At 41.0% G+C, this 15,966-nt stretch overlaps 1 protein-coding gene across 1 annotated transcript in view; it reads right to left on the bottom strand.

The window, feature by feature from the left end:
• Positions 1–211: 211 nt before the first annotated feature.
• The window catches only part of SEMA6D (semaphorin 6D), a 65,557-nt gene continuing 49,802 nt past the window's right edge, over positions 212–15,966 (bottom strand). The window contains exons 3-19 of the mRNA XM_056135357.1: positions 15,519–15,630; positions 14,893–14,953; positions 14,710–14,772; positions 14,500–14,601; positions 14,172–14,262; positions 13,397–13,516; positions 12,612–12,700; positions 11,667–11,884; positions 11,447–11,578; positions 10,996–11,151; positions 10,725–10,898; positions 8,627–8,767; positions 8,455–8,532; positions 7,966–8,027; positions 7,542–7,598; positions 5,705–5,872; positions 212–3,961 (exon numbers count right to left, since the gene is read on the bottom strand). Of these exons, the coding sequence (XP_055991332.1) occupies positions 2,673–3,961; positions 5,705–5,872; positions 7,542–7,598; positions 7,966–8,027; positions 8,455–8,532; positions 8,627–8,767; positions 10,725–10,898; positions 10,996–11,151; positions 11,447–11,578; positions 11,667–11,884; positions 12,612–12,700; positions 13,397–13,516; positions 14,172–14,262; positions 14,500–14,601; positions 14,710–14,772; positions 14,893–14,953; positions 15,519–15,630 (3,113 nt within the window). The 3' untranslated portion in view covers positions 212–2,672. The remainder of the gene's footprint in view (positions 3,962–5,704; positions 5,873–7,541; positions 7,599–7,965; positions 8,028–8,454; positions 8,533–8,626; positions 8,768–10,724; positions 10,899–10,995; positions 11,152–11,446; positions 11,579–11,666; positions 11,885–12,611; positions 12,701–13,396; positions 13,517–14,171; positions 14,263–14,499; positions 14,602–14,709; positions 14,773–14,892; positions 14,954–15,518; positions 15,631–15,966) is intronic.

Below are 15,966 nucleotides of genomic sequence, written 5' to 3'. Positions count from 1 at the left end.
AGAAACTCTCACTGGTGTTGACTGCCATAAAAGTTACAAGAGGCGGATAGATTGTTGAGAGCATGTAGGATGCCTGGGTTCCATTCCTAGAACTGCTCATCCCACAAGCCCGGGGAGTAATTTCTAAACAATGAGACAGGAGTAGCCCAGGAACAATACAGGCATGGTCCCAAATCAAAACAAATACTTAACAAAGATGATATATTATTCACCTCTTCAATATCAAGAGGCTAGATATAATGACTTGTATATTTTATTTTTACTTTACATGCGTTGTTAAAAACCCAAAGTACATATTATTTACACATCCACAATACAAGTTTACAAGATATCTATACATGTTAAAGTACTCTATAAAACAGTATAGAGCCACTTCACTTTAGGGTTACTTTTTATGCCGTACCATTAAAAAAGATACAATCTGTGTTTACCTTTGCACAAATGGATAAAGCATTTAAAAATTAAATTAACAGGATAGAGACTAGATTTTTATGTTAGAAATGTCAACATAAATACTGATAGAACTCACATTACAAACTACAAGGCAGCACAATGTTACAAAATGTTATCCGGGATGACATAGAGTTACTGTTCCATTTTCCCCACGCCGGGATTAATATTGGTAAGGTGAATTCAAACACGCTTGTCGGCGATGGGCTGAGTATTGTTTATCGTTGGTTGGTTTAATTTATTATTAATCTGTAATATTTTAGTTGCAAAGCTGAGGTGCTTCAAGAACAGAAGTTTGAGCTTTCTGAGCTTCCACAGATCTCAGGGAATCATGTTCGTTATAAAACAATATTCTCAAAGGAAAAGAATAACTGTCTCAGTATTCTACATTCTGTATCAAAATGCTCTGGTCTCTGCAACCCATCCTCCCCCAAGTAATGTGTATCATCAGCGTTATCACAAGGATTCAGTTGAACTTACTTGTCTGACTGAGTCGGGAGCATTCCTCTGCCTTGATACTTTCTGATTAGGTTCAATAAACCATGGCGTGGTGTGCAGCACATTAACTGAAACAGTCGCTGGTTTGCACATCATCAATTGTAAGTGGTTTCTGCAAACTATGCATAAATGACTCTAGATGGTTTCCGCAGGTGTCACATTACCCAGGACACCTCATTTGACTTCACATTATCACCGTGTCATCCTCAGGAAAGCTGGAGTGGAATGTTTATCATGGCAAAGGATAGAATGCTGCTATTTTGAGTGGATTCTTTTACAATTAATTGTTCTAGGTTGGTATTTTTTGTTTGTTTGTTTTTAAATGATCGTTTTAAAGTCTTTTCAGGTGCTGGTTGAAAAACATTTACAACTGGCACTCAATAAGGATGTGCTCTACTGAAAACACTTGACATACTTTTGAGTACTTCTATCATTCTCATGAATAAGGCACAAAATGCACAGATTCAGGTAAACTCACATGTAATATTTACAGTATATTGTCATTACCTGCATGACTTAGGAGAGAATTCTTACATAACACAACTAAAACAAGATTGCACCTCTGGTAAGTTTCCATAGACAGTTTCAGTTAAGCCAATTAGGATTTCGTTCACATTTCTGTTTTGTTGTCTTTTGTTTAGTTTTTATCTTGGGGTTGGAGAAATTAAAACAAAAGAAACTATACTACATGGGGGGGAGACAATCAAAATAAAACCTTATTAGAGTGACTAAGGTTAAATATGGTGACTCAGCTGGATTCACAGTGGACGGGTAGTTTTACTACTGAATACTGGTAGACAAACCAAGGATACCTCTTTTAATATCTCTATTTCCTTAAGCTGGCAAGACTGTAATAGAAGTGTTAATGAATAGCAGCACAAAATTACTTAGAATTCTTACATTCTGCCACTGGGTACCATGTAAGTCAATCATTTTGATGGTCAAATCAGCCTCGATTTTATTTCCTTCTCAGAGTTGTATGCATGGACTGTGGGGGATGGGGGTAGTTACTGTCTCTTGTTCAGTCATGCTCAATGTAAACAAATCCATAGCACAGAAAAATGCAATGGGAACCTAAATAAATTCTAGTGGGAACAGACCATGCATGCGTACACACACGCATGCACACACATGTGCGCACACACACACACACACACACACACATGTACACACCACAGTTCATTGGTGGCATGAAAAAAATGCCACACATGAAAAAAAATGCTACAGTTTGGGTCAAAGACTGAATTCTTAGCAAATTGTTTGGTAATCTACAAGTTTGAGACATTACCTTTTTTTTTTTGACATTTGTGCAAGAGGCAAGGTGAATGCATACATAAAAAAATGTTCACATTTAATGGGAAGACCACACATAATGGCAGTCTAAGTGGAACCCATTTTCAAGTATTTACTAACAGATTCTTCTGAATACTCTATCAGCTCTTTACACTGGTATGGTGCCCCTCAGAGCTCCATATCTCTTCAACTTCAAACAAAAGAAATGGAATGACCAGCACCTTCCTTTGTTTTCAGACAAGTACACAGAAGCCTTGCTGTAGTAGCTACATGTGGCAAGTTCTGGTGTTGCCAAAGTTAGGAAGAGTTTCTTTGGCCACTTGGTTCTCTTAAAATATGAGGGAGTCTCTTGTCTTAAGGTACCCATACAACAGCATCCTCTCACAACACGGACAGAATAAAGCCACATGGAGGAATAGCACACTTGAGGCCTAGTATGTATACTTGTTCAGTGGTCTGACAGATGTGGTTTGAGGAACAAATGAAGGCTTTGGCGGCACATCGGGTTTTAAGGACGGTGTCCTCTTTAGTCCCGTCCGAGGAAGAGTGCCGTTACTGGTGTAGCTGCTCTGTCTAGAGAGGGAAGGCTGCAGATGAACACTCACTGGTGCTCCCTGAATATAGTCCACCTTAGCCCCTGTGGGGGTGGGCATGTACCCGCCACGGTTCATACTAGGCTGTCTAGATAACAACACCCCATTGGGTGAGCTTAAGTTTTTAGGCAGCGCAGATATTGAGTGCCTTTGGGAGGAATTTTTATGATATCCCCTTTGTCTTTCCAGAGAAGTCATTGGGACTCCAGGAGTGGTGGGGACATCCACTCGCTTGGTCGGGCTATTTCTGGGTAGAGTTGAAGGAGGAGAGTAGAGGGAAGCCTCCCGGTTGGGGACTTTGGGAGGGACCTCAGACATAGGCCCCACAGGATCCAACATTAAGGTTTGGTGGGCCATTTGAATATCTCCCATGATGGCTTTGGGGTTGCTATTGGGGTCATTGAGATGTTTCAGGAGATCGTTGAGGGTATTTCTGGAATCCACAGAACGCCGGTGGTCTCTCTTACTGGATGACTTTGTAAGAGGATGGTCAATATTCTGAAGCTTCTTTTCGGCTTTGTGAGCATTTGAGTTTGAGAAAGATGTGTTGTAGTCATGTGTAGCATTAGGAAGAACAATGGCACTGGGGATGTGTCCGTGACTTAATGGGGAATGGGGTGGAGGACTAGAAGGGAAGAACTGGGAGGTTTCTTTCCTTGAAGCCCCATGGCTGTGGGTCTTGTCAGAGTGGCTCTTCATGGCCTGAAGTGTCTTCTGGTGAAGCACAGGTGTGGACTCGGGTGTGGGGAGAGCAGCCAGCTCAGGAGGTTGGCCTCGATGGTCCATCACCATGGACTTCGTATCTCCATTGGGTGGCAACTCCTTCCGACTGGTCAGCAGGTTACTATACAACTTGGGGGAATCAATATTCTGTTGATATTCCTTGACTGGACTGTCAAAGAGACCATTAAGTTTGGCAAAACTTCCACTGGAGTCTGTGCATGACTGGGCTGATTCTGCATCCTTATGGATCTTTCTGTTTTTCCGAACAAACATGTCACGATAGCAATACACTGCTACACCTGCAATGAATGCACCCAAAACAAAAGCGGCAAAGACACAGGTGATGAGGACATTCATGTGGACCATTTGGTTGGATTCTCCAGACTGAACTTCCCATCGGACACCTGTAATAGACACACAGGAAAAGTTTGAGTTGGGTGCTACTTGAAAGTATTATTAGCTCGCACATGGCTTCCATTGAGCCAGCACTACCTTCACGTGGTCCTGCTTAGCTTCCAGGGTCAGGCAGATTCTAAAATTCCATTATCTACATTCTTCTATAATTACAATAGGAATCCCAGAGACAAAGATGAGTGCTGCAATTCCAAGGCATCTCTAAGCTTTCTCTGATCTCTGTTAGAGTCTATCTGTTTACCCCAGTTTCATTTTGTTGAGCAATAACATTAGAAAGGTTAAGAGCTTCTACCAGTAAATCGGATATTTACTAAATGGTCAACTTTAAATTTATGACATTTTTGTCTCATGATGTTTTCTTAATTCATAAATTGGGATTAAAGGGTGGCTTGTGGGATCTGGGCATTGTACAATTTGACATAAACATAAAATGTTAAGATAATCCTGCTAATACTGAAGTAGAATAAGAATACATGATTTGTTCACACTCTAAGAGAACCAACTCAGTCACTTTAGCCATATACACACACTTTCATGTTTGCTTTGACTTTTTTTGTTCCATATTGGGATGAAGCACTCTTTAATTGCAAGCTATGAAAAAAAATGCAGACAGTCTATGGAAATATCAATTCTACATATCAGTTAAGTAATATCACTCAAATATCTGGAGGCACTTAAGAAATATTTAAATTAAACTAGAAGACTATAAGAGTGAATTAGTTTGCAGTTTTGCTTTTTAATGCAACCACAGACATCTAACAGTCAAAGAAATGTTAGTGTAAGAGGTCTTCAAGTCTGTTATATGCTAAAAGCACAGCTATCCCAGAATAAAGTAAGTCAGAGTGAATTGGAAGATTCTGTTATTTTCGGTTAGTATTGATGCCTTTGAAAATTAGTTGCTTTTAATCAGTGTTCAGGGTTATTGAACTCAGTCGTGTTATGAAAAACAAAGAAATAAAAGGAGAAAGAAATGGTGTTACTAAAGGAAACAAAGCAGAAAAGATGACTATAAAATTGTTTGCAACAAAAACATATGAAACCAAAATCAACAGATGTAAATAATAAATGACAATGGACTGTCTTAAACACTGATTGGAAACCGGATCCGACCTTTTAGCAAGCACTAAAGAAGAGATTTATTTTTTTCCCAGACTCATATATCTAATAAGTTATCTCAACAGGCAGCTATTTCATAAGTGCTTCTATTGCAGGTTGAAAATGATAGTTATGGACAAGCGCTCTGTTGCATTTTATTGCTTGTGGCATTCAAGCAACTTAGCACCTCACACGTTCCTTTTTTCATATTAGGTTTTGAATTGCGACAAAACAAAAGGCTGAGAGAGGTTCCTAGACAAAACATCTGATATCAGGATATATGCAATTAATGAGTTTTGGCTTTTGATGTTGCTGGGGTGACCCTCGAAATTCTCCTGTAGCCAGCAGACGCTCAGCTTCTTCAGACAGAAACCAACACAGATTAGATTGTCTGAGTGGCTGTTTCACCAACCCTTTCTTTAACAGCTTTCGACTGCTTTCATCTTTTAAAGAATGCACTTCCACAGAACCACAGAACACCGGAGTGACTGATGCAGCCATGGGAGGTGGAGTCTCAGAAGCAAGCAGCTCCCCTTTGGGTTCCCTCCAAATTAATCCTAAGTGCCTAGCCTCCTCAGAGACATGAAGAATCAGGTTTCCACTCAGTGAGACATGAGTTCCCTGACGAGAGGCCTTACCCTTTGGGATACCTGATAAAGGATCAGTAAAATCAGAAGTGTTTGGGTCATCTTGAACTACAAATTTCCGGGAACTCGTCAGTTTAGGCCTCCAGGTATCAATCACCTTAGGTGTGATTTCTGGGATACTTGCCATTGTGGTAACAGAAGATGAAGATACCTCCATGTCTGTGGTGGCAAACAGATTTTTATTAACATGGGAAGTGTCAGCAGATTTTTCTGATGGATCGCTTGCATTTTTTTAACACGAATTTTGAGTTTATGAGAAAGCTTGCTTGTGGATTTTATAGAAACACATCTGAGGAGACGACATCAAATCCCTGTCTAGCCAGAGAAAGCTAAATACTAAGATGAATGGTAAGACATGTTAAGCAGATTTCAGAATTAAAAGACAGTCCAAACACTCCTCCAGAAGCACTTTGTGTGATTAATGGCACTCATGGAAAAGGTAATAATACAGATCCCAAAGATTAAAAATGGCTATTTTCTTTTTCTTTGGGAAGACAAAATACTGATTCTTTGTAGCTGCTTTTATTTGAGGGGTAGTGTGGGGGTCACATTCATTGGTGCCCGGGGCTACTGCTAGCTCTGAACTCTTGGTGGTACGGGGGGGGGGGGTGCATATGTAGTGCCAGGGACTGAACCTGGGTAAGCGGCATGCAAGATAAACTCCTTAACTCCTATACTACACTTCTCAGGTCTTCTGGGTACATTTTCTGAAAAGTACTTTCACAGGTGCGGTGATATGATATAATCTTTACTGGGGTGTCTAGGGGGGAATGTCATGAGGAAATAACCTGGTCAACAATTGACTTTGAACCTGGTAAACCAGTTCTGCTGAAGTGCCTGTCTGGCTTCATCCTAGAGCCCCCATCCTCCTAGAGCCTTCTCACATCTCAGATGGTGCCCTGTCTGTGTTGAAGCACTTAACCTGGTTTGAGACTTCCAAAAGTTCCTGTAGTCTCCCTCATAGAATTAGCCCCAACTCATTCTAGGCTGCATAAGGAGGTCCCGATACAGCAGATTTGCCATCCTTTTCCTTCTACCCTCCCTGGCCGCTCAAAAAATAAAAACTGCTGGTTAGTTTTAGAAGCAGCAACAGGCCTGGGAGTGATTTCCTCTCTCCATATGTCTGTTACTGATTTTCACCCTATAGATATCCCCTCCTCAAAAGGCAAGCATAGGTTTTTAGGTGAAAATGTTCAATGCCCCCAATTCACACAGGTGCCACGGTCACCACTGACTTTTCCAGAACATACACACAGAGGGGGAATGACTGGTCCCCAGAGCACCTTAACTATCAGAAACCCATCTTCATTCAGTGCGACTCTTGTTCACACCACCGAGACCACAACATTCAAAGATTCCCAGTATGGCCGCAAACCACTCAAAAAAGAACTCTAAAATGTATAAATACACATTTTTTTGTGGAAATGTGTATTTGTTTACTAGGTCTTAGGAGAGGTGAGGAGAGAAGGGGAAAATAATGAAATTTTGCCATCCATTGAATGGAGATGGCCAGAGGGAACATTCACAAGGCAAGGAGGTGAGAGAGAAGACAGCTCAGGTGGATGTGCGTGCAGTTGGAATGCGTCTATGTTAACCCGACTGAGTTTTCTGAAAGGATGTGCCTCAGTCAATGATGGGTTGTTAACATGCTACTAAGGGGTGAGGTGCTGAATAAGAAAAAGTCTTTGGGGACTATCAGTGGGGTTATGAGTCAAAGCAGAAAAATGAAGGGCTGCCAAACTGCGCAAAAGGAGGGGAAAAGGGGCTGAAAATGCTGAACTGAAGGAAAGAAAAGGTTGTTAATTCAAAAAAATTAAAAAAAACTAACCAGATGTTGGACCGCCAAATATTTTGTAATCTGGTGTAGCTGAAGTAGGCAAAATTTCTAAAAGAATTAAAGGAACAAGTAATCAGTAAAAAGTAACCAAAAGAAAGCAAAAAATTCCAATTAACTCAAAAAGTCCAAAGGAAAACTGTAAATTAAAAGGTTAACCTCTCTTCGTGAAGACTACTTTTGTCTAGATTTCCTATAAAATTGTAAATGGTGAAGAAACTGAAAAAAATTAAAAATTAAAAAAAAAAGGTTCTCCACTAATGTTACCCCATGACCAAACAGCTCAGCTTTTGCGAAGTTTACGTTAAATGCTAAGGAGTATGTGTCCTGAGTCATTAAAAGGCTGATTGTAAAATAATGTTCACGTGCAAATGCAGTCAAAAAGAAGTGTCAGGAGAGAAACGAAGGCTGGACTTACCATGGCAATCCCCTAGGTGTGCGGTGTTGCCATACTCGGGGTCTTGCTCATACCCTCCAGCTCTGTGGTGAAGAAAAAGCAAAGAAGCCTCCAGTTATCAAGAGGAACACAAGTGACAACCAGATAGAACCAAGAATAAAGATTGATTGGTAAGAGCAGGCAGAGAACATTTTAAAAAGACCTTTTCATGAAAGCTCGTTAAACAGAGTATTTCTGTGAAACATTTTGGTAACTACAATGTGTAAGAGACCAAAAGAATTGTTCTTTCTCTCCATCCATTTCCCTTAGGCTTGTATCTGTCTCCAATCTTCCGTCTCACAGTTGTACCCTGTCTTTATTCATTTTCCCCATCTATGTCTATGTGTATACAGAGAGTGACAGATATGTAAAGAGAGAAACAGAGCAATTGTGTTATGGGAAGTTTGTTTAAAGGTCCAGTTTTCTTAAGTTCTGGAGATGATCTTGGCTAATGTGACTAAATGTACTCACAGTGTCCCTGGCGTCACCCTCCCACAGGTCTCCTGGCTTAACCAGCCACAGTACGGGTCCCGAGAAGCAATACAAGACCTGCAGAAAACCATACAGAGCATGACTTGGATACTCTCATCATCAAAGGTCTTGATGAATTCGGAGCAGGGTATGTGAGTCAGTGTGAACTTACTTTTTACACGATCCATAACGCTCACAGCGACTGAGGGGGATGCGAACTACGCAGCTAGAGAAGGCCACGTACAGGGCATGATGGTCTTTATCCAACTGTAATGAGATGACTTTTCTGTCCTCCTCGTTCTCGGCATTACACCTACATTGTGAGAGACATTGTAAGATCATTCATTTAGTAAGTCAAGAGCTACACACAACCATACAAGACAAATGGGACTTGGGGTTTGCAATTACTAGAAGCTAGGCAATCTTAAGGAATATTCTCAGTAGCAAACCAGTCAGGCACAGAGTTTGAAAAGCAGTAATTATACCATGTGTCTGCTGCTGGTCTGCATGGTTAGTTACATTTCAGGTGGCACAAGGGGGTTCTTGAGATTGTTTTCCTGTTCTGATTATTGAAGGGAACTGTAATTTATGTAAACCATGCAGACATAGGGAAGTAAAAGTGTTATATTTAATTACGTTTATTTGTTTTGCTCATATGGTGGTGGTAGCGGGATTTGGCCAGATCTAGCAGTGCTCAGAGGCTATTCCTAGCTCTATGCTCAGAGACCAGGGCTGGTGGAGCTCAGGGAACACTAAGAATCACCAGGGATCTAAACTTGGCTACATGCAAGGAAAGTGTCTTATTTTTTAACTTAAAAATTATTTTGTTTTGTAAAACTGATTTAGGTAGGGTTTTTGGCCATACCTGGTGATACTCAAAGGTTACTCCTGGTTCTTCACTCAGGAATCACTCCCTGTGCTGCACAGGGGACCACATGGGATGACAGTGATTGAACCCGGGTCAGCTGGATGCAAAGTACCTACTGTACTATCTCTCTGGCCCTGCAAGGCATGTGTCTTGACCCCTGTTCTGTCTTTCTAGCCTTAAATGCATTTAAAATATTTCTGTGTTAAACATTCTGGGTCTTAAGTTTTTTTTACTCCATTCCTCTCCTCTATTTTTCATTTGTTTTAATGGTTCAAAAATAAATCTATCAAAGGGACCACTATGACAATGAGAGTTGGAAATCATTACTCTGGACAAAAATTGCTGCCACTGTCACTGTGCTCCCGTTGTTCATCGAGTTGCTCGAGCGGGTCCAGTAATGTCTCCATTGTGACAATTGTTATTATGTTTGGCATATCAAATACGTCACAGGTAGCTTGCCAGGCTTTGCTGTGTGGGCGAGATACTCTTGGTAGCTTGCCGGGCTCTCTGAGAGGGGCGAAGGAATTGAACTCGGGTCGGCCATTCGGCCATGCTGGCTGTGTGCAAGGCAAATGCCCTACCTGCTGTGCTATCTCTCCAGCCCAATTGAATGCTAAAGTAGATAAAGGGATATACATGATGACCATAACTCTGAACAAAGAGGGGGAGAGAGAGAGAGAGAGAGAGAGAGAGAGAGAGAGAGAGAGAGAGAGAGAGAGAGAGAGAGCAGATAGAGAGAAGAGAGGGAGAGAGAAGAAAAGTTCTTGCTGTATACATATTGGAGGTAGCAGTGGGGTGGAAGGAGGGAAAGTGGGGACAATGGTGGTGGGAAATGTATACTGGTGAAGGGAAAGGTGTTGGACACTGAATGATATAAACCAAAACATAAAGAACTTTGTAATTGTGTATTTCGTGCTGGTTTAATAATTAAAAACAATTTTAAAAAATTTCTCTATTAGTAATTGGAAGAAAATGCTTAACTAGAAGTATATTCTGTGTGATTATGTGTATATGTGTGTTTTTGAAAGAGAGAGAGAGAGAGAGAGAGAGAGAGAAAGTGAGAGATAGCATGTGTGAGAGAAAGTACAACCATCTGTGCTGCATGTGGCATCCTGAAATCTGCCAGGTAAAGAAAGTGTGCTAAAATGTTTCTCATTGTCCACAGGTGACAAATGAAACTTGAATTATTTTGAAACCCATCCACTGCCCAGTTTTCTAGCCACAGCAGACACAGGAAAACAATAAACGCAGGATTCATTTCCGTGAGGAAGAAAAAAATAACCTAAAATGCTAATATGACTAACCACTGCTAATTCAGAGGACTGCAAGGAAATGACTAGATAAAAATGCAGTCCGGAAATTTTGAGTAGTGCTGAAGAGCGTTCTCGTAAAATATACCTACTTTGCATGGTTGTAGGCTTCAATCTCTTCCAGTAATACGCTGTCATTCAAAGAAAAAGGACTGGTCTTTGCCAAAACTTTAAGTACCACACCAGCCTCCGAGCCAACGAAGATGACTGTGTAGTTCTGGTGGGGTCCTGCTGTATGGTCCACCGCAATGGCTGTGAGTCTGTACCTACCAGAGCAGGTGGGAGAGCATGTCAGAGATGGGCAGGCAACAGGAGGAGGAGAGGTAGAGTGGAGTATGGCTGGCGTTTGCAGTGTAGCCATACCTGATCCTGGTCTTTGTGAACCAGGGCTCATCAGCAATGGGGGGTACAGCTGAGTCCATCAGGGGATGCGATTTGATGAAAGACAGGGTTTCATCCGGGAACTCAATAGAGGTTTCATAAGCTTCAGCAAGGCCATGCTTGGCACAGCAACCAGGCCTAAAGGAAGAACATTGTGTCTGACCCCTCACATGTACCAAAGGCATAAAGGAGAGGTCAAAAGAGTGGGGAGAAAGACCAACACCAGCGGAGCAATGCATCTTCATGGAAAGAGTTCATGTTTCACTTTTGGCTCCAGGGGTTCTGTTTCCCGACTTTCTGCCTCTACACAGGACCCCCTCACAGTGCTGGGAGGTTGACCAAGCTGCTTTCTGAGAATGCATGCTTCCAGAAATCAAAGGGATTTGTTAAAAGTAAAAGCCCTTTCAATCTCTCTCTCTCTCTCTCTCTTTACCTTGGCTTTGGTACTTTGTCTTCGGGGACTGCTGTCCAAACAGAATCTGGAGTTTTCTGTTCTTTAAACCGGCCTTTGAATACTTTTTCAATGTCATCCATGCTAAATGCACAGACTGCAGAGCCAGGAATGCTGAAAAAAGAGGGAAGCCATGAGCAAGCCACCAGGCCACTGTGGGCAAGCAGAGAGGCCTTTTGAAGTGCCAGGGAGTTGTTCTCACCTGTTGAGCTGTGTGGTAAACACCCCGACCACAGTGGGGATGCCATTGATTTGTATTATGTCTGTGATAGACTGCAGAACATCAAAGTAGAAAAAGGAATCTCCAGGGACAGAACAGTTCAGCCGTGCCTTCAGAAAGGAAGTCCAGTGTTTCTCCAGGACCCGCTGGGAGCCCCCCATGTCGTTTTTACATATGCGGGCAACACGGGAATATACAGCCTGCCAAAAGTAAAAGCAGAGCCACTGTTAGGAGCACAGAGGAGGACCGGAAACAAAAGGCTGCTATTTGAGGGAGGTGGAAAAAGAAGAAAGAAAAAAGTGTTGAAGATAAGTAACTCAAAAGACTCTAACAGCTTTCTCTCTAGGGGTCTATACAGTAGCAAGGAAAACTGGATGCACCCAGGCAAGAAATAAAGGGCTATTTCCTGTTCTCCCAAACAAGTGCCCCAAGAAGTGAGCTAGTAAACCTCTTAGCTGAATGGAAACCATTGTCACACTCATTTCACTTCTCCTATTGTTGATGAAATGTGTCATCCTTACACTTGGCATAGAAAGTTTGGTGTACTTAAAATTCACATAGGAGCTTTGATGAATGCACTAAAAACTGAACCCTTATATTTCATCATTTAAAGACTGAGTACAAAAAGCTATTTATGAATGTCTTAATAGTTAAAGTGCCACCTATAGCTAAGGGTGCCTGTAGAATATTTTCTAAGTAACAATGGAGAAATGACACTCGACACTCAAAGCTGCTGGTCGTTGTTTAATTGTTGAGTGCCGCCCCCTCCCCACACCCCAGCATTTGTTTTCAGAAGCCCCTCACCTCTCCACACCTGGCCTTAAAATACACTGAATTGTATAAAACATACAAAAGCCATAGCTTTACCAAAGTTGGCCCAATTCCATCCCATTCAAGTCCACAATCTAAGTCAAGCACGTTACTTGCCTTGCCTAAATTATTATGTTCTACAGCAATTTCTCGGAAGAAGAAATAGACATAGTTTCCATATTCTATGGCATGAAGAAAGTGCGGTTCTGAAAGAAAAATGGGAAACAAACTGATTGCTAAGGGATCATTCATTAGCCTGAGACCCTGACTTCAAGGTATGATGGACAGATATCACCCAGGTATATTCAAGCCTACAAGGACACATCTAAGCCAGCTCATTGAAGAGACCTGCTATGGGTATGCTGAAGCTTCAGGGAACCCATAGACTTTAATGTCAGCTAATGGACTGTAAAAAAAGGCCTACAGGGAACTGAACTACAGCAAAGGTCTTTGTTTCAACTGATTTATTCATTAACCTATTTAACTAGGGAGGAAAAGGACTTAGGTTGAGGGAAAAAAAATAAAAAAAGAACTGTGATTTCTGGACACCAAAGAAGAAAATGACTCTATAGATATGAATGGATTGTTTCTGCCAGCACAGACATATGGACAAGGATGTCTACAGAGTTAAGCTAATTGGTGTTCACACTCTGTCTCTCTGTCTCTCTCTTTCTCTCTCTCTCTCCCTCTCTCTGACAGAAGAAAATCTAGGTGAAACTACCTTCCTACCAGAACTCCTTGACATGTCCCCTTACCATCCTTTGATGTTTTCCTTCACAAACAAAGAAGGTTATAGTTGCTCTAAGCAAACAACATTGAAGTCTGGCACTGACTCTCTCAATCCATGGTACCCAGGCCATCCCACCACCCTTGTTGATTTCAACTTTGCTCTACAAAGATACCTTTTATCCATTTGGAATCATATTTTATTGTGCGCAGAGCAGATCCATCACCCATGCTTCGATAAATAACTGCATCACTAGCCAAGAAGTCAGCTACTGTGGCAGAGTACAACTTCCCATCTGAAACCAAAGTTATAATTTGGATCAAATAACCAAAATTATCCAGTTGTGTGTTATCCTAGGTGGTGTGTTACACCCAATATAATACTTTTGCCTATGTTATTGATATTGACACCAAAAAAAAAAACCCTAAAAAACTGACACCTGGAATCAACCTGTGACAGGTTGGTCTATGGTATTACCTGATTCTACAGATGACGGATCAAAGCATCATAAAGGCAAGCAATTTACTCAGGGTCACTGGCTTAGTAAACAACAGAGACAAGTATCAGAAAACTTGTATTAGCCTCACTTTTAATTCCTCGTTTTTTTTTAAAAGATATTTGCAGCTTTTAGTCCTTTGAAATATCTGTATCAAGATAGCTATTCTACTTATACAACTTGCCTGCACCTTTTATGCTTTTTTGGGGGGAGGGGGGTCATACCTGGCGATGCACAGGGGTTACTCCTGGCTCTGCACTCATGAATTACCCCTGGCGGTGCTCAGAGGACCATATGGGATGCTGGGAATCGAATCCAGGTTGGCTGCATGCAAGGCAAACGCCCTATCCGCTGTGCTATTGCTCCAGCCCCCCTGCACCCTTTAAATTCCTTTTTGCACCTTCAATGTCATTACTCATTACTCATTTATATTCATTACACTAAAAGATCTTACCAGCAAAAAGGGCAACATTGGTTTGTCTGGCATCAAATGGGCATCTTGCCAGGCCACTAATTTCTTCCCCATCATACTCTAAGGTACTCAACTACAAAAGAAGAATAAAAAGGTAGTGTCACATCTGTTCAATGTACCTGTTTGAAGGCAACACTGCTTTATTTGTACCCAAATTCTATTCAAAGTGTACTGTCTTTATTCTTCCATCACATTTTAGAGATAAAATAAATTACTAGGATACAGCATAGAGGATTCAACTCTAACAGCATGCCAGCAAATGAGGAGAAGCTGATTTTTTTAAAAGGCATATCATACAAAATATACTCACTCTATAGTATCTACACATGGGATTAAAGGCATTGGTACCACACACAAAAACCATCTCATCATTTCTTGGGACAAATACTTTAATAAAGTTGTGGCATTCATCCTAAAGAAAACAACAAGTACGTAAACATTAGCTATGCTTCATGCTGACACTGTGGGATCAAGAGCAAATAAAGATCACATCTAGCAGGCACAGGTCTGTTGTACTCACTTTGTGTTTGCCTTTCATTGCACAGTTTTCTCGATCCTGTTGTCTGGATCGCCATGTCAGTTTCTATGTTAATTAAGCAAAGCCGAAGTTCAGTTTTTAACTATGAAAGGTTTTGGAGGGGAGGGGGGTCATTATTCAAGTTCTGGGGGAATGCAAATCAGTTTGCCAAGTATACTTCCTCACCTTGCTTGGGATCACTTCTGTTTTGGGAATTTCATTTAAGTTGACTGTATAAACTTGATCCCTGTTGGGGGGGGGGGGGGGGAAATGATGGTAAGTCATAGATGTGAATGCATAAAAATGTGAAGGCAGCTGCTGGTTTTATTTTTACAAAGCTGCCTTTATTGTGTTTTGAAGATCATTTGGATTTTCTCTGTCTCACAGAAAGTCAACAATGAGAAGTTTTTCATTAGTGAGATCCTATTCTATATCGCCGTGGTTAGGGAGTAGAGAGCTCTTCTCTTCAGGCATGGGTCAAACTGCTACCTGGTATTAGCATAGACATGCATCTAATATTTGCTTGAACAGTTCCAAGTTAAAAGAGAATAAAGATTTTTCCCCCCTGCTGCTTTAGGAATAAAGCATGGTGTATGATTTCTTGATGGCAGTAATAAAACTGCACTGCTGAATCCTTTTAGCTCTGTATTTTGTTCCTGATACACACAACCCTGACTTCTCGGTGAATATTTTTGGCTACTTGCAATTTTTGATCACAATCACATATTAGTTTTTCATGAACTAGACACATTAATGCAAGCGCCACAAGAGAAAAGAATTTTAATCTAATAAACCAATGAGAGGAAAATTACCTGCCAGCAATATAGAGTGTGTCTCGAATTTTCAACATCAGCTGAAAGTCCAGCCTGTGCTGTGATTCATTGCCTGAAGGGCGTCCTCTAAAAACCGGATATTGCCTTGAATCTGCAAGTAAAAATGGGCTAAACCATCAGTCAGGATTATGGAGCTAAAGAATCAATATACAGCATTGATTAGCTGTATATACTAGTTGTAGAAGGGTTTTAACTAAATTCTTCTCCTAAGGTCTTGAATATAAATGAATAAAAGATGGTGAATGTCATCAACTGGTCTTTTCCTTTTCATTTAAAATAGCTAACCTATGTATGGGCTGCTTTAGAAAACCACTCAACAAAACTGTTCCATTTTCTACAAACACTAGGAAATGATTATGGGTAAATTAATATGCAAAACAGTGAAAGGGATCTAAAACTCTCTTTCTGAAAATGAATATGCTTGCAA

Source organism: Sorex fumeus, unplaced genomic scaffold (assembly GCF_029834395.1).
Source record: "Sorex fumeus unplaced genomic scaffold, SorFum_2.1 ptg000111l, whole genome shotgun sequence".
Lineage (NCBI taxonomy): Eukaryota > Metazoa > Chordata > Mammalia > Eulipotyphla > Soricidae > Sorex > Sorex fumeus.
The sequence above is the reverse complement of the archived record's forward strand: the minus strand, read 5'-3'. Positions and strand labels throughout refer to the sequence as shown.